We start from the raw sequence: 27,064 nt of genomic DNA on the forward strand, positions 1-27,064 counted from the left end.
TCCTAAAAATAAAATTATAAAAAAATTACAACCATGCGTTCTATTAGCTTCCTGCATTGTTACACCCACACTTTAATAGTCTATAATTTAGGTTAAATTAAACATATTCCAAGATTTTAATAGTATGTATTAAGATTCGAAACTCGATGTACATATTTAAGTTTTTTTTTTTCAAAGAAATTCGTCATTTTGTGATACATTTTTTAATGGAATATTAAAAAATGCTTATTTCTGTATCTCCTTTAGGTATCCTTGGTTTAAGGATCTCAATATCCAATGGTATGCATTGCCCGCAGTGTCCAGTATGTTATTCGATGTTGGTGGACTGGAATTTCCTGCAGCTCCTTTCAATGGGTGGTACATGGTAACGGAAATAGGAGCCAGAGATTTATGCGATCCTCACCGATTCAACATACTAGAAGTAACATAGCTTCTTCTACGTTCTTTTTATTCTATTATTTTTTAATAGTTCTCCTCCTTTTTATTTTGACAAAACAGTATGAATAAGAGTTAAATGGAGAAAAAATTTCTTGGTATTCAGAAGTGAACTCATAGCCATTCATAAAGGATTAAAGTCCATTCTCGAATTAGAAACTTCTCTGGACATCTGGGTCATCACTGACTGTCGCATTTCCTTACAATACTTACAGGACTGGAATCTAGTTAATTACTCATTGTGAGCACTGTAATAATCGACTATTTGAAATGCCTCACCAAAACTGGAGATGTCCACTTACCCGTCACATGTTGGTGTCTCTGGTAAGGAAGTTGCTGATAACCTGGCTAAAAGGGACAACATCTGACTACCTCATTACCTATCAATAGATTTTATCCCTGAAGAAAACCTGCGACAGGCAACCCTGGTTAAAGTTTCCTGTTTATTACTGGTTTGATAGAAAAAGCCCAGATTGTGCTCTTAAGTTCAAGGGAGAGAGATCGGATCAAACGGCAATTTACACGATTCATCAGTGGTCATTTAAGAAGTTCAAGCATAATTTTAACAGTTTAACTTTCAAATTTGGGAGCAAAGTCTTCCCAACACTTTGCAAGCGCAAATTGAAATCTGTTTCCTTCGAATTCCTTGAATGTCTGGGATTTTACTTGCAAGACATTCTCCTGCGATTAGTTTTGGTGTGTGGCTTTGCTAAAGTGTTTGGACTCATTGCTTTGATAAATCTGAAACTATGTTGTGAAGGATTAGAAACAACAACAAATCTGAAAAAAATGTTTAAGCGAACATTTGATCATGACCAAAATTGATATATCAATAAGGACTGTATTAGACTGCATTAGAACTGCATTAGATCATACTGTTTTTTATTATTATTATTATTATGGCAAAGATCAAAGTCTTAATGTTGACGGCATAATTTATGGCTCATAAATTACCTCTTTGTTCGACGTTACATTTAAACCAAAATATTAACTGTTCAAATAGTTAGTTGATGTGTAGTTAGTGATATTATATATATTCTAGATTCATTTTTAAGGTAAATGTGATTTGAAGTTATTTTACTCGCCACTATTCGTAAATGAGTCTAAAGTTCAGTTGTAACTCCACTTTGGTTCTAATGTCTGATAGTAAAAATTTTAAGGTGTCATTTTAAAATAAGCTAAATGTAAATTTTATAGCGTTTAATTTTACGTCAATAATAGGAATGCAATAAATCTGTTTTAATCCATATATTTGATTTACTATTATGTTAGGTCGAGAGTAATTAGAAAAAACATTTCCAACTCTCTACCCGTTTTTTAATTTTTTTAATTTTTTTCGGTGGGACAGCCTGGTGCGTCCCAGCCGGGCAAGGATTCTTCGTGTAGTAAATGGTGACAGGGGCACGTTAAATCTGTCGGGTCACAAAATCCTCTAAGTTCTCAGAACAAATTGCACCTCTAGATGTACTGAATTGGAAATGGATAGTTGTCTGGTTCTAGTCAAAATTACGATCTGTGGATGAATAAATGGGTCCACCTTTTACAACGAGCTGCGATGTGTGTGGCAGAAGACGTATTCTTCTTGGCCATAGATGGTGCCACTAAAAACAAGAAATGTACCCTCTGCCTTAAATTCGCTTGGTTTCACCAAGCTGGTACTCGACAAGTGACATTAGAAACAGCAACAATAATTTTTTCTGAAAAGTGTCCCCCCTGGATTTTATTTCTGTTTATTGCTGTCTCACTACAAGCCTTTCATATGCAACAATGTAACACTATTTGAACTCTTAAAGATACAAGTTGCAGCATATTTTTCTTAAACATCTTGCACAACTTAAATGAATAATGAGAAGATATCTCGACCATTCTTCTAAGGACTTAATATAACATTTTCTTTTATTTAGGAGGTAGCTACTCGTTTAGGAGTTGATATGCGAGCACCTTCAACTTTGTGGAAAGATAGAGCAGTAGTCGAAGTAAATTACGCAGTTATTTACAGTTTTCAGGTACTCTATTTTAAACATGATTTTTGTTATTAGTACTTACTATTAATAATTTCTAGAAATACATAAATTTGTAATTGCCTTCCAAGATAAGTTAGGATGCAAGAAGTAGTCAGCAATTCAAATTTGTAATAATGCCATAAGTTGATGGAATAATCCTTCTCTTTTCAGACAGTCACTGACGATGAACAAAGCGCTTAGTCAATTGGAGAACTCTCTCCAACATTTCCCAATAAGTCTGACTCATTTTTAGGCTTATTGCTGTGAATCCACATATTTTAGAACCATTTATAATATTAGTCCGATTGGACTTCAGTTTGCAATAGGCTCAGAGTAGTGAAATCTTACTGTCATATAAAACAATTCCGTGAAAATTTCTCGCTTAACCTTAAAGGTATATAAGTTGAATCAGGTAGAATATAAATACACCTTTTCCCGGCGTATCGTAAGATTCCAAAGATATTTTTAAGCAGTCGGGTTTTTCGATTGGCTACGACTTTGTCATCTAATTTGTTTAATATATTTGGCATTATCATATTTATCATTATATTTAGCGTCATATATTTATATTTAGTATGCTCTAAAGTATCATGATAAAATTTCTAAATTTTACCGCATTTATCAAATTGTATTGCACATTATAAAATCATATTTTATTGTTAATTTTACCAAAATCATTGCCAAAGATCTTCAGTGAAAATTACAGAGATTTTTGATGCTCCTATAGAGTCAGGAATACGGTAGGTTTTACCACGTTCTACCAGTTTGTTCTACTAGTTAGAATGAATTTTTCCACTCATAATAAAATATGATCCTCTAAATTTATTAATTATCGTCCCAAAACAAAGGTGAGCTGAATATAATATATATATATATATATATATATATATATATATATATATATATATATATATATATATATATATATATATATATATATATATATATATATATATATATATATATATATATATATATATATATTATTTATATATTCTGTTACTACGATGAAACAGATATTTTCTTGAAAGTTCAATAAATATTTTTTATTATTAATCAGGTTTAATAAAACCAGAAGCCATGTGTTGAATTTAATTCTGCAATTTTATTTGATAGTTGTATTTTATTTCAATACTTAATTAACTATTGTTTAATAATTTTATTTAATTAGTAATTTTCCCACTATGAATCATTTCATGTGCACTAGTTTCATCGGTTCATATGTAGATTTGTGTTTTTGCAGAAAGCCAATGTCACAATTGTGGATCATCACACAGCATCCGAATCATTTATGAAGCATTGGGACAATGAATTGAGACTCAGAGGAGGATGTCCGGCAGATTGGGTGTGGATTGTTCCCCCTCTCAGTGGTAGCCTAACACCCGTCTTCCACCAGGAATTGCTTCTCTACAACCTTAAACCCAGCTATGAATACCAGGTAAACCTCACCTCCTACATCAGAAAGCCTCCACGCGGTTAAGTAGTCTGCGCAGACTATTTAAAATGTGATCCAGTTGTGCGCATGTACCCAAATTATTTTTTAAAAGTCACTGGGATAAATTTGTCACATATATTTGAGAATTGAATCTGTAGTGGTTGACAAGCAAATAAGGCAAACCAATCATATTCATAATTCAAACAAATTTTTAAATTGCCCATACATAGAACTAACCCCCATACGTCTTTTCAACTGTCCCGTTATACTGGCGCAATTGCAGCAGATAAGTGACAATCCGTGGGCGGACTTATATGAAGAAAATTGCCTTCAAATTGCATATGTTGTATATAGGACCTTGGATCACATGTAAAATTATTTTCTGTCCATGACACGACACCAACCTACCAACCAAACAAATTTTTAAACATATATTTTCTACCATTTTCTTATTTTTACTAGATTTTGCATCAAAGGGCTCTTTCGTAAACTGGTTTACCTTCATAGTGGTCTGATCGGACTACCTATAAAAAAAACCGTGTGGAGGCTTTCAGTTGTTGTAGGCGTTGTCTATACTTACACATTCTCTATGCAAACAATTTTAGAATCTTTAAAATCTACAAATGTAACACTTATCTCTTTCATGTATTTCATAGATAGCTTGGTTTAAAAAATAATTTTCATTCACGTTTATGCACATTTTTTAGTTTTTGGAATCAGTTAATATTCTAAAAACCACAAGCTTGTTCTCTATAACCTATGCAATTATTTAGTACTTTTATTTTATTTTACTTTTAGGACCCACCGTGGAAGACACATGTTTGGGAAAAAGACAGAGAGTCTTCCGGCAATGGGCCAAGAACTCCTTCCAGAAAATTCCGTTTTAAAGAAATTGCAAGGTAATCAAGAATATTATAAATGAGCAATGAATAAAACATTAAAAAAAACATGTGTGTTCGAGAGATTTGGCACATTTCAGTGACATCTCACGTGGTCACATACACAATGTTCAAGTAGCTTTCGTTAGACAAACAGTGTATTCATTCTGACTACTCTTGAAATAAAGCACATTCTAATGAAATAAAATGGTTCAGAAAATTACGTTTTAAAGAAATTGTGAGGTAGTAGAAAATTTTACAAATAGGCAACAAATATCACATAAGCCAAGTGTACTAAAGATATTTAGTACTTTGGAGGGACATCTTACATACCCACAAGTATGCAACGTTCTGTCAGTTTCTAAGGCGATTTATCTTTTCGATAGATAAACGATAGATTGTATTTTGCAGTAATGGAAAAACAGCCTTTATGAAAAATGTGGTAGCAGATTTGCATATAAATAATTGGAACATAAAAATTGATTAACAACCGATTTGGTTAAAAGAACATTGCTATTGCTTGATTTTAGAACAGCATATATATCACATGGTATATAATTTTATATTATTAATATACTCTAGTTGTAAGGAATATTCAGCTTCTCCAATTGTAAGTGCTAAGAGTGAAATAAGTTAGTTACCATTCCTTAACTTTTCAAAAAGAGTAAAAAAAAATCCTATTTCCTTTCATGCTTTGGGAAGGTTCTTTTTTCAAAAATAAGACGTAGGCGGTTACGGGTAACGTAATAAGCGGGTAAAATAAAGTAGCTTTTAATAAAAAAAATGTTCCAAAAAATTCAGATTTTACGAAATAGCGAAGTAAATCAAAAATATTTTAAATAAACAATATATATGACATAGAAAGCCAAGTGTATTATAGAGATTTAACACTTTTAAGTTTCTTCCTGCATTGTCAAGAACGCACAATGTTCTGCCAGTTTTTAAGGCATGAGTTCTTTCGCGAGACATACTACAGGTAAACAGACATTTGTCACGTACATTATGTTTTACCGTACTCTAAAGTGATAGTTTTTTCGTTTGACAGATGATAAATTAATTCTGTCGACATTTAAAATAAATCAGTTTCTGTTCAAAAATTTTAAAGAATTTTCTAAGAATTCGATTATAAATGGGCAACAAAAGCAAAGTTCTGATAATAGTTTTTCCGCTTTCTAAATTTGATTTAAATGTTTGATCTTGAATTTAAATGTTATGTTGTAAATTTGATTTAAATTTAAATATTAAATCTTGATGAATGTTCAATTTTTTTTGTTTCTGTATTTATTTTCGTTAAGTTATTTTTTGTAGTAATTTTCTTTGCAGTGAAATATTAGTTCATTTGTTTTAATTCCATCTAATGATTTTAGTTTGATTTGATTTCAATCACTTAATATCAGCATGATTCTTACTTTGTTTATTTACAGGGCAGTGAAATTTACGTCAAATTTGTTTGGAATGGCTTTGTCTCGGCGAATTAAGGCAACCATCTTGTTTGCAACTGAAACTGGTCGGTCTGAACACTACGCTAAAATGCTGGGTGACATATTTTCTCATGCTTTCAACGCTAATGTAAGTTAAGTTTAAATAAACGACTAATAATGAATATACTTTTATTATTCTAATATTGCACAAAATGCATAATTTATTCTGTAATGTAATTTATAATGAATAAGGTACAAAAGCTCCTCACCAAATTTTATTGTAACTCGAGCATTTAAACTCCCCCCCCCCCAAAAAAAATACTTTTGCTTTAATTATTATTTCATTATTAATTTCTATTTGCAGAATTTGTATTAAATACATTTGATTTAAATAATGAACCGTTAGTTTTTTTTTTTTTTTAATAAAAAAAACGTATCAGTTATTTAAGTATTCATTAGCAGGATTGCCACGGTCGACTAAAAATAATGTTGTGACAAATAAAATTCCTTAATTAAATAGATTATAAATAAATAAAAAAAATCACAGTTTCAAAAACTCTTTATATTTTTAGTCACCCATGATATCCCTGGATTAGGCATTCTTTATTCTGTTATTCTACGTGAATTTATTTTACTATTATTCCATTACTATTCTATTATTCTACATTATTTGCTATTGTTCTATTATTCTACATTATTTACTATTGTTCTATTATTCTGCATCATGTACTATTATTCTATTATTCTACATTACTTACGATTGTTCTATTATTCCCCATTATTTACGATTGTTCTATTATTCCACATTATTTACTATTGCTGCGTTATTCTATATTATTTATTATTCTACATTATTTACTATTGCTCTATTATTCCACATCATTTACTAATCTTCTACTATTACACGTTATTTACTATTGCTGCATTATTCTATATTATTTACTATTCTACATTGTTCACTATTGTTCTATTATTCGCCTTTATTTACTATTATTCTATTATCCTACATGCTACATCAATCCTATGTTTTCTACATTCTGTATAATCCTATTTTATTCTGCATTCTGTATGTTAGATTTTAAGAAATATCAATATGAGTGCTTTTTGTACCGACAATATGTGTTGCAGGTAATATGCATGGTAGACTATGATGTTATCAATCTAGAACACGAAACTCTTCTTCTTGTTGTTACTAGCACTTTCGGAAATGGAGATCCACCTGAAAATGGAGAAGTGGGTATTTTTAAACCCAACCTATTATAAAAAGGCAACTCTATGACACAAACAGTAGCAAACAGTATTTTTTTTTAATAATTTTTTTAATGTTTTCGTTAGCATTAGAAGTTTTAAAAGGTTCTAACAAATCGGAAGCAAACCTATCACATTAATTACTACTAAGATCACCACTTCAAATTAAGGAAACATATTGATTTGAAGCTTATAGTAACCAGGTCTCTAAACTTTAAAATGGCATCACACCCCATGAAGCGCTAACATTTACGATATTTTTTTATAAGATATAAAGACTTCTAATTCAAATTTTTTATTCTAAAAATTCATCTTGGAGAAACAAGACAGTCATGGTTATCATAATTCAACATTATTGTAACCAAGCTGAAAACCCATTATTCGTACAGAAAAACAATCTATAAATCGATATCAATCAACCCTATGAAATCATTCATAAAACTGAAAGGCATTTAACGACGAAATTAACTAAGTTAAAATTATTCAATTTTTTTATTTATCTATTTTTATTTGTTGTCCGTACCGGTGAATCCGCCCTAATAAAGTAATAAAAACACGTTTTTAGAAGTTCAACATATCATAACAGGATTAGCTACACTCAGTACCAGTCGACACCGAAAGGGATGCAACGGATTGCGGCTAACTCAAAATAGTTAAAATTTAAAACAATCAAAAATTTTCTTCAAAAGTGTAGCTGTCAGCAAAATGAAGGAGTGATTTTAGATAAGTTTAGGAATACTAATTTTGTCACATTGTGACCGAAATAACATCTGGAAATGTTATTTACGGTAATAGTTAAAGGAGCAAATTTTCCCAGAGAGAGTACAAGCCCTCGACTGCTAAATTCGCTTATTTATATCGAAGATTTAATGTTGTAGAAAACGTAATACTTTAAAATTTTGGTTTAATAAATTTTATTCACAATGATTCTGACTACCCCAGTATCTAAGTAATTGTATAACCTGATAATCGTACAACGTAATTTTTAAGTGCTGCCAAAATTTAAAAAAAAAAATACCTTTGTTACATTTCTGTTTCTTCCGCTGTATTGTAAACAATAGTACTTACGCAGAGAGGCCAACTTGCTCCGGATAGCAAATATATATTTTAAAGTGGTACTTTATCAATTGTGATATTTTGTTTAATAAATTGTATTTAGTAGATTTTTATCCACTACTATTTCTAAATAATTCGTAGGCTTATATAATTCACCATTTAACAGTACTTATGTCATGCTATACCTTTTAAAAAGCAAGCAAAAATAATCAAATATTTGCAAAATTTACTTTGTAGTTATCTACCGTTTTTTTTTAATTATTTTGGCGCGTCCAGAGCAGTTGGCATCTCTGCTTACGAATTGACATCTATGTAAACCAAATTAACACAATCAGATTAATTAATCACCGTGAAAAAAGATTAAAGGGAACTCTGTGTCTGCAAAGGAGAAAAGAGAGAAAATGGCGGACACATCCTGCCCTTAAACTAATTCGTAATTTACATTGGTTCAGAAAATACATTTCTTGTTGGATACGAAGGCATTATTTTAAGACATTTAAACTACGGCAATATTTTATAAGTAGAATTTTTTAAATATGTCATTGCACATACATAGTTTTAAATAACAAATAAAAGGTCACTCACTTGGTAGTGTAATTTTCTGGCTTAAGCTTCCTTTTTTTTCTATGTCAAAATATCTGCATACCTCTGCGAACTTCCACTCTTTTCGAGAATTATGCAATGGTGATTTATAATTGCTATATTAATTCAAAAACTTTAATAGAATAAAATGAGTTTAGATATCACTTTAAATTTGAAAATAAAATCTGCCGGGAAAGCTGAAAGACTTGGCAAATGATGTATCTGCGTCGATTTTTCACTAGCAAGTGAAATAATTCGTAATAACTCAACAAAATTGAATTGATTTTATTAGTCGCCCATGGCATCCCGAAAGGTGCACACTTCTAAGCACCGTGGTGCACTATTCAGTGGCAGCGTACTTTAGTAACGAAAGAAATGTTGACAAAATTCTAAAATCTTTAGTTTTTAATTGTCATTCTATGCAAAAAGAGTAGTACTTGGTAGCCATGGATATTTAAATTAAAAAAATATGAACTTTGTTTCGTTTTACAACTACTTTGAAGGGTCCTCCTAGCCCCGTCTTGATACAGCAAAACACCACATTAAACCCATTTATCACCGTAACTCACGTACTGTTACGTGTAAATCTAAATAGTTTCTTTCTTATTTCAGGCATTTGCAAGGAGTCTTCAAGCGATTAAAATCACAGGAGAAACAACGCCAGATGCTGAATATATTAGGTAAGACCAATTGAATACTAAAAATATAATTAAATAATTATTGTAAGGATGGTAAAAACTTATAGGCTCAATACCCCCATCGTTATATTTTTAGAACATTGTGCAGTATTTCTAAAATAACATTAAAATGTATTTATAATGAATAGTAATTGTTAAACAATCACTTTTAACCCTTTTGAAGGCCGTGGTAAGTATACTTGCCACCACGTTTTACCACTTTTAATTTAGGTTTCCATAATTTCAATAACTTCAGCTTTCTTGAAGTGAGTTTGAATAAAGTTGGTAACCATTTGCCACTTTTAAAAAACGTATAAAAGTTATAAAATACATAATTCCTTTTGAAGTTTGTAGCATTTAAGGAATTTTTTTTATAAATAAAGAAAAATAAAAGTCAGTAAGTTCCTAATTGGTCATGTTAAATATATTTACCACCAGAAAAATTGCATTTTTATAAACTACATGAGTTTTTTTTATATCAATTACTGTTCTTAAAACAATTTCAATTCCAAAAATACTTTAATTTACCTTTACTAGAAATAAAGGGGCCGTTAAAGGGTTAAACCAACAGAGAATGTAGTATTATATTTTGCTACATTTTCTTTAAGAGCATTAAAACATATTTAATAAAGAACAGTAATGTAGTATTATATTTTGCCAACATTAATGTAGTATTATAAAACCAACAGGGAATCTAGTATTATATTTTGATGCATTTTCACAAAGTACATTAAAACATATATAATAAAGAACAGTAATTATTAAATAATTATTTCTTGGACGAACAGAGAATGTAGTACAATATTTTACTGGATCTTTAAAATGAATGATTTAAAAATTAATATTAATGATTATCTGCTAAACCGAGCAGAAATTAAGTGCAACAATTTACTGGATTTACATAAAAAACATTAAAATGCATTTAATAATGAATAGTAATTATTATATAATTTTCTCCTGTACCAACGAGGAATAAATATTACGTTCTGCTGCATCAAAGGGTCACAAAAATATATATAATTTTGAATTATAACAATGGAATAATTGTTTCCGGAACCAATAGGGAAAGTAGAACAATATTCTACTAAATTTTGTAGTATATTCGTAGCTCTTAAGAGCATAAATTCGTTTAAAAACGTGCACTAGTTATCAAATATTAAAAATAATCATAGCACTAAAGACCGACAAAGCGCAATATTAAAAAATTACACAAATTCTTAACATCTACGTTATTCTTGAGAAAAGCGTTCACCAAACCATAGGTATATTGCTTATTTTTTTATTTGGAAAAAAAAATGCAAAAATTAATTATTCACTGGCTATTGCTTTAAGCCTTTTGAACTCGGTTGATGCATCTGATGCGTCAACATAAGCTCCAACTACACACTGAAAAAATTTTAAATCCTATTATGCAAAACAAATGACATATTTTAAAATTTTTACTCCTCACATTTATTTCATTAGCATACTTTACATCGGGTTACTTTTGCAATAATATCAGAGATGCCAACTTGCTCCGCTTTGTAAAATAGTATTTTCTAGTGGTAGCAAAATTTAAGTTAATTTTAGTTCAAGTATTTTTCATTTTAAGTTATTTTTTCACCACTAAATAAAAAAATTATAAGTATGATATAAAATACAACGTTTATGCATCAATCTACTGGTTACTTTATTAAAAAGTAGGCGTAACTATCTTTCTTTAACGATTTTTACAATATAATCTGCAACCACTTTATTAAAACTATTCAAGAAAGCGGAGCAGTTGGCATCCCTGTAATATTCTAAAAAAACGTAATAAGTCTGTTACTAATTAGTTAATTCTCTGTGTCCTCAAACTGGTAGCAATTATTTCCTTATTAGTTTTTATCTTTTGGTAACAAAACATACATACATTTTTCTTATAAACATACATACAAACATACATTTTTCTTATAAACTTGCCTAAGAAATCACATCTCAAAAAATTTAACCAATAAACCTTGCAGTCATAAAAATTGAACAAAAAGAACCAAATTTCGAAGCATACTTTTTAATCAATAATCGAAAAGTGAAAAAAAAAATTAGATTAAGTACTTGTATCTTAATTTTTGAAGTGTACTAAATTTATTAATCTATTCATGAGTCGTACTTTTTACCGGAAATCCTAAAAAAATAAATATTGAATTTATAATTTTTTGCTGCGATACAAGATCAGAATTCGAGGAATTTTGATTAATTTAGCCCTGCCTTCAAATTCATCGTCGTCAACATTAGATTTTTTTAATAAGCTGAAAAGATATGCTGAACATGTCCGCAATATATTTCCTTATTTTTATCTCAATCTCTGCATTATTTTTGGCAAGAAGATCAATCTAATTCAACTTCTGAACTTTTTATTAAACTTTCTTCTGTTCTCGAAAAGATAGTTTTAATCAGTTCAAATTCCTGTTTTTCAAACATTTCTTTAAATAACTCCAATCGATTATATTTTGTCTTTTTATCTCTGATTCATCTTGTTGGTTTATAATTTAAAAATTAAATTTCAGAAAAATAAACTCCTGTATGAAATTTCAATTACTTCTATATAATAATTGATAAAATTTTGTTAGTTAATTTATTTGAAAATCAAATTTCAGAAGAAAAAAAACTCCTGTATGAAATTTCACATATTTCGATTTAGTTATTGGTTAAATTTTGCTAATGATTAAATTTTATTATTTAATTTATTTTACAATCACATTTTAGAAAAATTAACTCTAGTATGAAAAGTCAATTATTTCGATATAGTTATTGATTAAATTTTGTTATTTAATTTATTTAAAAATCACATTTCCGAAAAGTAAATTCCAGATGAAATGTCATTTATTTTGATATAGTTAATGACGTTTTGTAATTTATTTAAAAATCACATTCCGAAAAATAAACTCTAGTATGAAATTTCAGTTATTTAAATATAGTTATTGATCAAATTTCGTTTTCTAATTTATTTAAAAATCACATTTCAGAAAAGATTTCACTCCAGTATGAAATTTTAATATAGCTAATATTTAAATTTTTTAATAATTTAAACAAATATAAATTTTAAATTTATCTTCCTTTCAGTTATCTGTTTATTGTTGTATTGTCAATAATTTTAAAATATATAGAAGTTTATTTTTTCTATATCATGTGCATGCGGATTTCAAAGTTACTTACATGATTTTAATACATCATTTTTTTCTTTCTTCTTAGAGCATTTCGATTATAAAATTGGTATTATGACTTTATAAATTATTTTATGTATTAGTTATAAGTTTTGATTTTAAACTTGGTTATAAGGTTTTATATTTTATCTCTTCAATTTAGTAGGAATTTTGATTAAATGAATCATAGAAAACGGTAGTGAAAATGAAGCACTGCAGATGATAAATGATTTATAGAAACTATGAATTTATTCCAAAAAAATCAAATTTGTGATTATCACGCAAATTTCCATATTAGTTTCAGCAGTACACGAGGTTATCAAATTCAAGTGGTTCTATACAAGACATTGTTTAATATGCATTTTCTATTGAAACCACATCTATTGAAGTCACATTTATAATAAATAAACTTTTTATTTTTTACACCATGAATGATATTTTTAAATCATAGTTTTTATCAAAACTCTTTAATAAAAAAAGTTGAATTTATTCTGAAAATAATTCGAATTATTTGTATAAATCACAATTTTTGCATATATTTTGGTATATAATTAGTATATTTTCTACATAATGTTTATATTTTTCTTCCAACTCATCTGTCTTCTTTATATGAATAAAGATATATGAGTTCTAAGACACTTGATGGATCAAAAAAGAAACTTATGTGATAAATATAAGTGACATTAAGATAGTGAGAGGCAATATTAAACACTTTAATGCTATGCTTTTAAACTTTTCCTCTTGTTACATACCTCCTTCATATCCTCTCTCCTTCTCAATTGTTTCAATATTAACTCGTTGTACGCCACGCTAATTTTACATGACTTGCCCATCTGGTAAATAACTGCAAACTAATTTTGCAAATATTAGACGGATTTTACTATTTTTTTTAGATGGTCTATCATGACGTATCAGAGATGCCAACTTGCTCCGGACAGCAAATATACATTTTAAAGTGGTAGTTAATCAATTGTGATTCTTGCTTTAATAAATTCAATTTAGTTGATTTTTATTCACCACTATTTCTAAATAATTCGTAGGCTTATATAACTCGCCACTTTAGAATACTTATGTCATGCCATACCTCTTAAATAACAAGCAAAAATAGTCGAATATTTGCAAAATTAACTTTATAATTATTTACCGTTTTTTTAATTATTTTGGCGCGTCCGGAGCAGTTGGCATGTCTGCATATCTGACAAAAGTGCAGAGATGCCAACTTGCTCCGGACAGCAAATATATATTTTAAAGTAGTAGTTTATCAATTGTGATTCTTGGCTTAATAAATTCAATTGAGTAGATTTTTATCCACCACTATTTCTAAATAATTCGCAGGGTTATATAATTCAAATTTTCATACCTGCCAACTCTTCCGGAAGATTTTATTTTCATATTTAAAGTGGTAGTAAACATATACTATTTTTTCTTTTATAAACTTAATTTTTAAATGATTTTGATCACCACTATTCTTACAAAAATTAAGCACATATATTAATATGCGTACTTAAGTTTTCTCAAATACAACGTATTTGTTTGCTTAAAATTGAAGTTTTAATACCACTGGGAAAATGATAATGGAAAGGATTAAAAGTTGGCAGGTATGCATTTTATAGTAATTATGTCATGCTATACCTTTTAAAAGACAAGCAAAAATTGTTTAATATTCGCAAAATTTACTTTGAAGTTATCTACCATTTTTTTTAATTATTTTGGCGTGTCCGAGGCAATTTTGAAAGTGGCGAATTATACAAGCCTACGAATTGTTTAAAAATAGTGATGGGTAAAAATCTACTCAATTGAATTTATTAAACCAAGAATCACAATAATTAAGTAATTTTTGAATACATTTTCTACAATTACATAAAAGAGTGTAGATTTTATAGTTCTATATCATGTTATACGCTGTCAGTCAGCTGTTTTTCGCCGCCTATGAGAAAGGTCAGTGTCAGCAAGCGGTGGCAGATGCAGCCTAAATGTAATTTTAGTGTCAGCCATCGGTGGTAGATGCGGACTAAATGTAATTTCAGTGTCAGCCACCGGTGACTGACGCGGTCTAAATGGATAGTGCAGTGTCAGCCACCGATAGCTGACGCGGCTCTCAACGTGTTAACATCTGTCATCATACACCGTGATATTCAATGTCATCTTAGTGACTTTTATATAAAAATTAAAAATTGAATCCGATACTATGCAATCAAATATTTTTTAGAACAAAAGTGATAGTAAAAATAAGAAGCATTTATATTTTTACTATCACTAGATAGTATGCATTTCGTTAACACACAAATTTATAGAACCACATATTTTATAGTGATAGTGTACACATTGTTCTACTGAAAAGTTTCCTGCAAAAAGAATTATTTTTCATGTTCTAATATATCATACACCTCGTGTATTTGTTTTGAAAATTTTAATATTCTTCACTTACTCGAATCATAATGATTTTTCTGTTTTTGAATTTAAAAAAAATATTAACCTCAAATCGTAAAATGTGATTCTTTCTACAAATAAACAAATACGAAATTGAAAATTCAACTTGCATTTTTCTTTTGAGAAAATAGAAACTCGTGCATTCATGTATCACTCACTATCGTTAAGGTTATAATAATATATCCTTGTTTGATTTATGGATATTTCTTTAAATTTTACAAAAATCTTTAGCTATCGTTGAAAGTGAAGGAAAAGAATCTTCGAAAGAATTTTATAGATTATCATAAAACCATTTTTGGCAATCATAATCAATCTCAACCCAACAATTCTACTTATTCCAATGTTTATGAACCCAATGACCTCCTAAAAAGCACAATATGAAGAATTCGACGAATTCTACAAAACTAATCCTTCAGTAGATGTTTTTTTTATAACTTAGATCTTTTTAGATGTTAAATTTAACTTAACTTCTTGGATGATATTAACTTCTTCGATGAACTAACTTCTTAACCTAGGTACAAATTATTTTGGAATGCAATTATTAGTATGTATTATTTAAATGTCATTTTGACAAACACTGTGATGTTGGTCAAAAATTATGCATTATATAAAGGTCAAAAGTTCTATCCTAGTATAGGGATGATAGATAGGAGACTAAAAATATAGAAAAAGGAACTGATATCTATTGAAAAAACTAAAATAGAAGAGCAAAATCTATTAAAAGCGATTAAAATTAGTAACTTTTTCTTGAATATTTCTTTAGGTTCACTATTGAAGGTTTGTGTAAGAAAATGTTTTCAGTTTAAGTATGAATAAGTAGAAATTAAGTAACGATTGAATAATAAAATAGATTAAATAAATAAATATGAATTGAGTTACTATCATTTTTTGCATTTTTAGTCACGCGCTGCATCCCTGATTCTAGTGACCATATTATGCGGTTATTTTTTAATCTTGCTATTGCACAATTACAAGAGAAATAAAGAAACTGAAAAATAAATTTTAATGGACTCTTTAATACTAAAACTATTGTGCAGTATAGCCTTTTCGGCAGGGGTGAAAGCGAGACGGAAAATAGGAAAGGCTGGTAGTAAAACCATTTCATTTATAGCTAGTTTTAGAGAGGAGTTCGCTTATTCTTTTTTTAAATGTTTCAACAATATTTACTTTATCTTGGAAAAGAAGCAGTTTAATATATATGCCAGAATTATAAAAGAAATCTTGATAGTTACAGATATTTCATTTTTTTCGAAAAAAATGCTGGAATGAAATGTTTTACGTACCAGGTTTTTCTCTTTTCCGTCTTGCTATATAAGGGCTTTCACCCATGCTTTTCGGGACGGGCCAGTCCTAAATACATTCAAATATTAGATACAGGATGGAAAAAAATAAAAAGCGGTAGATTAAGTTTGGGGCATGGCTAATTTGACAACCTTATTGTTGCTTTCATTTTAAGTCTAGTACATCCAATTTATGCTATATAATTTTTATTTCGAACTAAGTCTTGGTGAATTAAATAAAGCAAACTATTATTACCCCGCCCACAAATAAACGGCTATAAAAATAGTTTGGCTACAAGTTTTATCTCTTTTACCCTGATTGTCACCACCATGTATGGCAGTACTTTTATTTTCGTTACTTGTACCGCCGGTACAAGTAAAAAGTACGTACTTTTACTTGTACTTCGTTAATTTTTAAATTTAGTACTTTTACTTGTACTTTCGTTACTTTTTTTGGAAAAAAGTACAAGTATTTGTAACGGAAATGTCGAATGAAATCGTTACTTTTTTCTAAAACTCGATAAGCTTTCTAAAAAAAAAAAAAAAAAAATTTAAAAAAATGCTTATGTTTTTTTAATTTATAAAATTAGTGTGCAATATATATGCATTAACAGCTAACTTCGTGTTTAAATATCTTGACCTCCCGTGGAGCGCTTATTAGCGAGGAAGCACGTTCTGAGAAATTCTCGCAGCAGACTCAGTGACACCACTTTCGAAATGCAACTATTTTGCAAAATGAATAAAAATATTAATTAGCAAGTTATTTTCATTCCTTTTCGAGTTTTATGCATTTATTTAAAAAATTTAAAATAAAAAACTTTGGATTTTGTTATTACGTTTTTCAATTTTCTTTTTGAACTCACTAATAATAAATTTTTGTCTTAATACATTTTTTACTAAATATATTTGTACCTAGTACATTTTTTACTAAAATTATGTTTATGCTCGACCTAGTCAAACAACGCCCAGTCAAATCTCTAAGAACTTCAGAACTACTTGTGCTATGGAAAACTATTATAATTACTATTTTAACTCTTGAAAACTCGAAGGTATTAATTTAGCCCCTGATACTAAAATTCGTTTACAAATTTTAATGATTCCGTTAGTCAGAAATGTTCGAAAAATGATTTTCTCTCATGACTTCAGCATTAGCTATTGTTACAAATAAAACTGTAGACTGTTCTGTTTCAACTTATACTACACATTCAATTATTTTTTACTAGCTCAAAGATCACAAAGCTATCTGAAACCCCGTGTTTGCTTTGTTTATGCTTGTGCTTTTAAAACGCGTTTCTATAGAGTAAAACAATTTTAAGCGGCCCCTATCCCATTCATCTGGAATTTTATAACAGTTTTGGTTGAGCAATGAGGTGAGCAGGCAATGGAGTTGCTTTTATGAATGTTTCAAGCTCTTTGCTTGAATAACTAAAAAAGAATCAAAAATAAATTGAGCAGCTTGCTCTAAACTGTGTTTGTTTGATTTTGGAGTTGTTCAGAATTGTATCAGCATGAGTAAACGTTATTTTCAGAAAAGTTGATGAAATTATTTGTTTTAATAGTTATGATATGAGGCGTCGGAGGTGAAATGTGCAGCTATTGGTCTGTAGTTTTTATCTTTGATATAATTTTCAAATTTAAAGATTTCATTAAAATTTGCTGTTCTACATTCTATGGCTTTATCGAAAAAATCTGCATTTAGCTTGTATATATGCTGTGATAGAGTTGGTATTTTGAGGTCTGCATGTATATTGGTATTCCGGATGAACCATCCTGCACAGGTTATTTTTCTAAGGATCTTGTTTTGGCATTGGTTTAATTTCTTCAGTAGATGTTGAGGTATCGTTGTCCAGGCAGGTGAGGCATAGGTAAGTATTGGGCGGATCATTGCTGTATATAGTAGCTTCTTTAGTTTAAGTGACATATTCTGATTATATATTAATGGTTGTGATAATGCATATACCATACCTGCCAACTTTTAACCCCTTTCATTATTATTTTTCCCAGTGGTATTAAAATGGAATTAAAACTTCAATTTTAAGCAAACAAATACGTTGTATTTGAGAAAACGTAAGTTGACAACCAAGATAGTAACGCTATATAATTACTACCGCTTTAAATATGAAAATAAAATCTTCCGGAAAATCCGGAAGAGTTGGCAGGTATGATATACGACCCGCCCGTTTCTACGAAGTTAAAGTACACACAATTATTTCTGTTAAAATAAATTGTAGAAATTAGTAGATACCGAGTACCATTCTAGAAAAAGATTTCCATAATGTTTGAACAAATGTGCTTTTTACAGCTTTCTAGTGTTATTATAGTTTATATATATATAAAGCTGGTATTCTTAAACTCAACATGTCACTTGGAACCTATTTCCATAAAGGTCTTTAATTATATATTTTCTTGTATGCAGCAGTACTTGTATGCCGTTTGTAAGGATGAACAGTATGCCACTGGAATCATTAGAAGATGAAGGGACCAACTGCACACCTACAACAGAACTGGATGATGATATTGGACCGCTTAGCAACGTAAGGTAAGCATTAAAATTGTACTCCTTCAGTTCAATTTTTTTTCAATGCCCTCCAGGGGAATGCCCGTTCGTCATGCATCTGAAGGGCAGATTTGTTGGCCACTCTTTCAGGGGCACCATATTAGGTGGGTCAACGTTGCTCCCACAAGAAGGACAGATAGTACAGAGAATGAAAGAACAGTCATGCCTTGCCCGGGATTCGAACCCAGAACTTTTCTGATGCAAGGCCAGTTCCTTGACCCCTAACAGGCCAGTTGGCCACTCCGTCCAATTTTCGATGCCACATTTAGGTCGAAATTTTGTTCCAAATCAGTTGTTGCATTTCAAGCAGGTGGAGTCATAAATAATTTCCGATGCAGTTTAATAAATCAACAACAGTTAAATTTCTGCTAAAATGAATCACGATTTGTTAGCTTAACTAGATGATAGTTTTTCGCGATTATTTGCGGCCTTACAAAATAGGGCGTATAATAGGAGCTTTCGAATTCTGGATTCTGGAGCTTCTGGATTTTTGAAACTATGTGCTCATTTAAGCAGGGAATGCTTCGAAATCAATGCTAATTCATAACATTGCGTCCTGAAATCACTGTAAAAACAAAGTCATAAAGTCAACAGGATTAATAATCAGTACAGAAGTATTCAAATGTAGCAACTAATTTGGGACAGAGGGAGTATTTAATTCTCTACACCTAATACACAGTCATCCAATGTGGAGGATTTTTCTAGTTTTCCCGTGTCTACTAGTTTAGTTTAATTTAGATTCTTTCTGATTTTTAAATATTTTAGATACTTCACTAAACTTAAAAAAATCTTAAAAATCATGCCAAAATTTTTTGCTCGGCTTTGTGTTCACTTCAGAACTTAACACGTTTGCGCCGGGGTGACCCACCAGTGGGTCACGCTAGATATTCTCATCTTGGCGGCACACCGGAGTAAAAACTGTTAACAAATAAATTTCATTTTTTAGTTTTATTCCGGGAATAATAAAAATCCATAACTACTAATTGTTTTTAACGGATGCAATTTTTATATTGAATTGCTTCTTCGCCGTGATAAATTTCCTTTCAGTGAATTGTTATTGTTGAGAATAGATTAACTCCTCCCGAATATTATCTTATATTGAAATAGTTCTTCTACCAGTATTTTCTCTTTTCCCGTACCAGTATTTTCACTTTTCCCGGCGTGAACGTGTTAAACAAGTGCTATTAGAAAATAATGAAATGTGACTTAAATAAGACATAAATTAAAGAAAAATTTTCTTTTAACACATTAAAATTTAAACTCTTTTTTTTTCAGATAATTTTTTGTTGATTGAAAAATTTCTATTATGAAATTCGTTCAAAAATATTAAAACTTTATTGTGGCATTTATTCAAATACATATTTAAAACACCTAATCTGTGTTCTGTATTATAGTACAGAATTTTGAATTTGGAAAGCGATTAAAACAATCTAAGATTTTTAGATATAGGTTCACTTGACGTTAATTGAAAATTCAAAATATAGTACCGATTTCTAATTTGTACCTTGAGTGAAATCTAATTTTTCATGTTAATTCTTTTCACTGATTATTATCACAATCAATGGTAGGATTCAATTTTTCCTCATTAAATCGATTTTTTTTCATTTGTCGTCTGCATAAAATTTATAAAAGTAATGTTTTTCGTAGAATATTCTTGTTTCCCAAATTTAAAGGTGATCTTTGTTCTCTGTCTAAACTCTATTATTATTATGCTTTAGATTTTGATTGTTTTCTAAATTAAGAGTTTAAAACTGAAAGAGTCGTTTCTTTATCATGACATAATTCTATGATATTACATTTTTACACTATTTTTTTAAACAAATTTATTTAAATTGGTGTCATTTTACAACTATAATTTTTTGGGGTAAATTACATTAATATGCTATTATAAAGGGTAATAGTTTACAATCGGGGGCCCCTCTCATTTTTAGTGATTTTCAAATAGACGAATACATATGTAAATAAACCAAGAACCAATCACATAAAGATAAACAAAAAATACGAGAACCCGAAGGTAACGTCATTGAAAACAAAGACCGCAAAGTATATCATGGTAACCAGAAATAGGATTTTAGCAAAACTGAACAGGAATTATCGCCAAACCAAAGGCACCACGAATCTACACTAGAACCTTAGAAAGTACCGAGAAAGAGATTCGTTAGATTATAACTTAACGAACAGTTTCATGCACTATGCGACTCTTGCCCAAATTGTAATTAGTATATCAACCTATTTGGTAAAAGAAAATATTAAATTATGGTTGTTAACTTTACCAAATTTATCATAGCAATACCCCTTTGATTTAAAATGTTATTATTTTTTTAGAAGAAATGATTACTAACCAAAATTATTTATGTTAACTAATAGATCTTAATAGAATCATTAGTGAAATATAGTTGTATGAGATCTTTCATGCTATTTACCAATCAAATATGTCTCAAATAAACATTAAATATAAAGAAAGGAAAGGTTGGATGTGGGGGCATAACAGTAAAAAAAAAAATTCCTGCAATAGCCCGCTGTGGGCTGGGGAGTCACGCATGTTGAGACTCCTCAATTTCGAAACCAACGTCATGATTGTGGCTTAGCTGTCCGCACTACGCCAACGCCTCCTATAACTGAAAGCCTCCACACGGTTTTTTTTTTTGGTTTTTTTTTTTGTAGGTAGTCTGATTAGACCACTATGAAGGTAAACCAATTAGTGAAAGAACCATTTAATATGAATTCTATGAAAAATTAGAAAGTGGTAGAAAATATACGTCTAAAAAATTTTTTAATGTATGAATATAATTGGTTTGCTTTATTTACTTGCCAACCACTACAGATTCAATCTTCAAATATGTATGATAAATTTATCTCAAGTACTTTTAAAATAGAATTTGGTTTCATGCGCACAAGTGGTTCACTTTTTAAATAATCTGCGCAGACTACTTATAAGAAACCGTGCGGAGGCTTTCTGATGTATGAGGTTATGACTAAGCACAGACCGTCTTCACTTGCTAAATAAGCTGGTATGTAACATATGGAGACCATTAAATACATCATCATCATCAAATTATATCTGGGCGCCTGAGGCCGTTAGCGGCCCTTTTTCCATCCCTCTTGAAATGTTGTCTTTATTCCTTTGGGGACGGGTGATTCAGAAAAGCATTCGTACAAAATCAGAATCAAGTTGTAATTAAATAAAAAACGGTAACTTAAATGTAGTCGTTGCTAATTTGACAGACTCACTTTGCTTTTAATTTAATTATTGTTAGTTTAAACATCTATATATATATTTCTCTTACACGGCGATAAAAAAAAGCCTCATTACAACTCCCCGAATGGCAACGCTAGAAAATCAACCAATGATTGCAGCTAAAAATGTCACATGCGAAATTTAGTTTAGGTGGCTCAACATATCCCGCTTCAAAAAACGGAAACTGAAATAACCGAGTGTAAAATAGTATGTGCTTATGCGCATCGTATTTTTTGTTAAATAATTTATTTATTATATATCAGTTTATAGATGGTAACGAGAAGAGTTTTTTGGTTGCTATGGTGACTAATTAGAATGTAAATTGTTTTTTTGAGTGAGTGTGAGATTTGTTTTTTGGAACTGCGATGCTGTAATTTTATTGTTTAGTTAATAAATCTTCCTTTTATATTAAACGTGATAGTAGTTTCCTTAATTATTTGATTCGAAGTCCTTGGAGTTTTATTTGAGGTCAGTTTATTTTGTATTTTTTGACAATTTTTTGACATTCTCACCAAATGAGATTTGCCTTTCATCCTTTTCCATTGCAATTCACTTAGTTCAATTTTTAATAGACTTAATTATAGCCAAAATTTTAACTTTTTTAAAGAGATATCAGTTTTAGAAATTTTATCTTAAGATTTTATACTATAGCACATTTCTAATAGGTTAAACGAATTACATGTCATTTATTTGAATTAAAATTTAGTTTAATGACTTAGTATTTACTAAAAGGATTGTTAAAAAAAGTTGTTATATGGATTTGAATGGTTGTTTTGAATTCTTAGAATTTTGTGCATTTGCAATGTACCTAAGTTAGTAGCGAGCGAAGCGAGCTTGGTTGCGAAGCAAACCATATGAGATTGCGTAGCAATTTTTGGGGGTTGGCGAGCGTTAGCGAGCAGGGGGCACAGCCCACTAGTATATATAATCAATGTTAATTCAAAGTATAACTAAATAGTTTTATTTTGAACAAAGTATTGGTGAATTAAATAAATCAAACAATTATTACTCCGCCCACAAATAAACTGCTAAAGAAATACTTTGATTACCAGTTTTATATTTTTAACCTGATTGATGCGGTTTTATGCTGTCACGTATTTGTGACAGTCGGCCCGAAAGGGTTAAGGTGGCCAGGGGTGAAAGCGAGACGGAAAAGAGGAAAAGCTGGTAGTAAAACCATTTCAGTCATAGCTAGTTTTGGGGAGGAGTTTACTTATTCTTTTTTTAAATTTTTCAACAATATCTACTTTATCTTGGAAAAGAAGCAGTTTTATATATATGCCAGAATTATAGAAGAAATCTTGATAGTTACAGATATTTCATTTTTTTCGAAGAAAATGCTGGAATGAAATGTTTTACGTACCAGGTTTTTCTCTTTTCCGTCTTGCTATATAAGGGCTTTCACCCATGAAGGTGGCTCTTTCTGGTAATTGGAATGCAAATTGGTCCATTAAATACAAATTGGTTACTAAAGATTAATTTGTAAAAATTTTAATAATCAGAGTGGTAGGTAATTCATGATGTTAAATCAGGGCTGCCAGCTTTCTACACTTTTTGTAAACATTTATTCTAATGGTAGCTAAGTTAATGCTTTAATGTATCATTTTTTAATGTATCATTTTTTAATGTAATTTTTATTAATTTAAGCTTATTTACAGCACCACTACATATAAGTGATTTAAAAGTTTATATGAAACGCCACTTTGTTCAAGCTCTTTCATGATCAGGCTTTTAAAATGTTGGCAAAATTACCAAAAATTCTTTAAGCTTTGGTTTTTATATGTCTACCACTCTATAAAATATTTTACGAAAAGCGCAGTACTTGCCAGGCCTGCCAGAGGGACACCAATGAGGGCAAAGTGGTAATTGGTATGAAATTTCATTTTCAGATTTGCCGTTTTCGCTTTGGGTTCTAGTGCTTATCCAAATTTCTGTTCATTTGGACGCTACGTGGACTCAATGTTGGGAGAACTGGGAGGAGAAAGGATGGTCAAGATGGGGACCGGAGATGAGCTTTGTGGTCAAGAATACACGTTCAGTCAATGGGCGCAGGAAGCATTTCAGGTAATTTTTTATATTCAGTAATTCTTCTAGATGAAGTGAAACAATTTCCGAGTTTATCCATTATAATTTATTAAAAGTAAAATATATTAATCCATGCACTATATTTGAATATGCGGGATGCAAAGCAATGTCTCTTGTGGGGAATTAAATCAGATAGATAGTCATTGAAATAGTAAATAGGTATATGAAAATAGTCGCACTGTAGCAACATAATTTGAAACAAGCATTGAAAAATTTAATGAAAACACGAAAAAGCAAATTATTTTCATTTTGAAATAATATACCATACTGTCAAATTTTACTCTCTTTCCAAAAATATTTTCTAAACTATTAATTGAATTCATAAATTAGAGAATGGCATTATAACCGCTTAACCCTTTCCAGTGCAGTGGCATCCCAGTTTGGCAACTTGTATGATATCTAAGACTGCACTCGCAACATACTGAATGACTAAGATTTTCAATCTAATTTGCTGTTCCACAAAAGGCTTAAGCGTCAATGTTGCATTTTTGGAACATATCTCTTTTTTAAAATGTTAAAAACTGGTAACTCAATTCTATTTGGTAGCTCTTACTATTTGAGAAACTAAATTTTACTGACATCCAAAACATGTTAATAATATAAAATTATTTATTTTTTTGGATTAAACACTGTTAATACATACCTGCCAAATTTTACGCATTTGCAGACATGCCAACTGCTCCGGACGCGCCAAAATAATTAAAAAAACGGTAAATAACTACAATGTAAATTTTGCAAATATTTGACTATTTTTGCTTACTTTTTAAAAGGTATAGCATGACAACAGTGCTAAAAGTTATGAATTATATATGCCTACGAATTATTTAAAAATAGTGGTAGATAAAAATCTACTAAATTGAATTTATTAAACTAAGAATCATAATTGATCAACTACCACTTTAAAATATAAATTTGCTGTCCGGAGCAAGTTGGCATCTCTGCATTTGGCGTAAAATTTTATTTCTATATTTTAAGTGGTGGTAAAATGAATGCTATCTATGTATTCCTTGCATTTATAAACTTAATTTATAATCTTTTTGACCACCACTATCTTTTAAAAAATAAAACATATATATAAGTAAGTAATACTGTTGTGGTAGTCCGCATAAGCTCCATCAAATTACTAAGAATGGGTCTACCTAAAAATTCAATAAATTTAATTCCATATCAAATAAATTTAAATTCCATATTTCTACCACTAGGGAAAATCATCCTCGAAAGGATTAAAAGTTGGAAGGTATGTTAATGAATCAAGCAGTTTTATATCTTTGTTATTATTGTAAACAAATCTTGATAGTTTCAGAAATTTAGTGCTTTTCAAAAAAAAAGATGCTAGAATGAAATGCCTTTCGTTCCAGTTTTTCCTCTTTTCCGTCTTGGTATACATAGGCTTTCAGCCCTAGTGGTTGCATTATACTCAGATATGACTGTAAATTTACAGAGGCTCCGCAGCCAACACTCGAATCTCTACTTTGCCAGTGCCATTTAGTCTCATTATACCAGTTCATCAGACGAACGAGTGAGGTACTCTGCTACACCATATATCAAGTCAAGTCAAGTGGTTCCATTAATATGGTTTTTATAATGAAACAGAAATGTTCCTCTTTAAATTTGTCCTAATTGATCGGCGTTAGTTCTGAGTATGCTTGCATGATTTTTATTTTAAGTTGGGTAGGAGTAATTAAAATGAGACTAAGAACAATTAATCCCACCACCTGATAAATTTACAATACAACTTTGGATACCACTCTTTTTCTTGCTCCAGTTATAGATACTCTTTCAGAGTCACGTACCTGCTTCTTCCACTCATGTCTTCATACAAGTTGACTGGTGCGCAAATCAGTTCACCTTTTAAGTAATCTGAACAGCCTATTTTTGTATCAAAGTTTTGAGTAATCTCAATTTTTATAAATCCACGCTTATCTTTTAAACCAGTTGAAATAACTAAAATTTCAAGATTACAGCAATAAATGATTTTTTATTAGCATGCGCATGATAAACTGTGACAAAAATAAAATAAACCCCTTCGATTTTTAAGATAGATATTTTTATTTTCAGGTTGCTTGTGATGTGTTTTACGTTGGGGATGATATAAATCTGAGTGATGTGAAGGCTAGTCTCCAATCTAATACCACTTGGAGCCCCGAAAAGGTCAGGCTCGTTGAAGTACCTGAACCAACAGACATATGTGCAGGTATTGTTTCATAAGATCGAACTTTCAGATTTAAATTAGCAAATGCATATTGGAGAAATATTTTGATTATTATAAATAAAAGCATTTAAAAGGCACGGGGAAATAGCGACAAACTTGTTTGATAAATAATCCCAAGAATTTGAAGCGGTAAGATGTCACTTGATTAAAAACTTCATTCGCTTCAAAAATATACAATTTAGGAATAACAAGACGGCATGTTTCAAGCTCTTAAAAACTGGCGCCCATTTTCAAGACTTGCCAGACAGGAATCAAATGAAACAGAAGTGATTTGAAATATAAAACGAAAAATTTGCGAACGAAAAAGGGAAAAATAAAGGTGATAAACTAAACTGGAAAACCACAGCAGCCGAACGAGAGAGAAAA

The 27,064-nt window shown here is 30.1% G+C and overlaps 1 protein-coding gene across 3 annotated transcripts in view; it reads left to right on the forward strand.

Moving 5' to 3' along the window:
• Nucleotides 1-27,064, forward strand: part of Nos (Nitric oxide synthase) — a 236,415-nt gene that overhangs the window by 158,483 nt on the left and 50,868 nt on the right. For 2 of the 3 annotated variants that reach the window (XM_071182105.2, XM_071182103.2), the window contains exons 8-17: nt 247-421; nt 2,340-2,441; nt 3,682-3,876; nt 4,672-4,772; nt 6,176-6,320; nt 7,301-7,405; nt 9,671-9,738; nt 19,023-19,145; nt 24,291-24,465; nt 26,545-26,680. In XM_071182105.2, the coding sequence (XP_071038206.2) occupies nt 247-421; nt 2,340-2,441; nt 3,682-3,876; nt 4,672-4,772; nt 6,176-6,320; nt 7,301-7,405; nt 9,671-9,738; nt 19,023-19,145; nt 24,291-24,465; nt 26,545-26,680 (1,325 nt within the window). The remainder of the gene's footprint in view (nt 1-246; nt 422-2,339; nt 2,442-3,681; nt 3,877-4,671; nt 4,773-6,175; nt 6,321-7,300; nt 7,406-9,670; nt 9,739-19,022; nt 19,146-24,290; nt 24,466-26,544; nt 26,681-27,064) is intronic. The other variant, XM_071182106.2, reaches the window with a different exon arrangement.

This window comes from Parasteatoda tepidariorum, chromosome 4 (genome assembly GCF_982258835.1).
Source record: "Parasteatoda tepidariorum strain Cologne lab strain chromosome 4, Ptep-v5.0, whole genome shotgun sequence".
Lineage (NCBI taxonomy): Eukaryota > Metazoa > Arthropoda > Arachnida > Araneae > Theridiidae > Parasteatoda > Parasteatoda tepidariorum.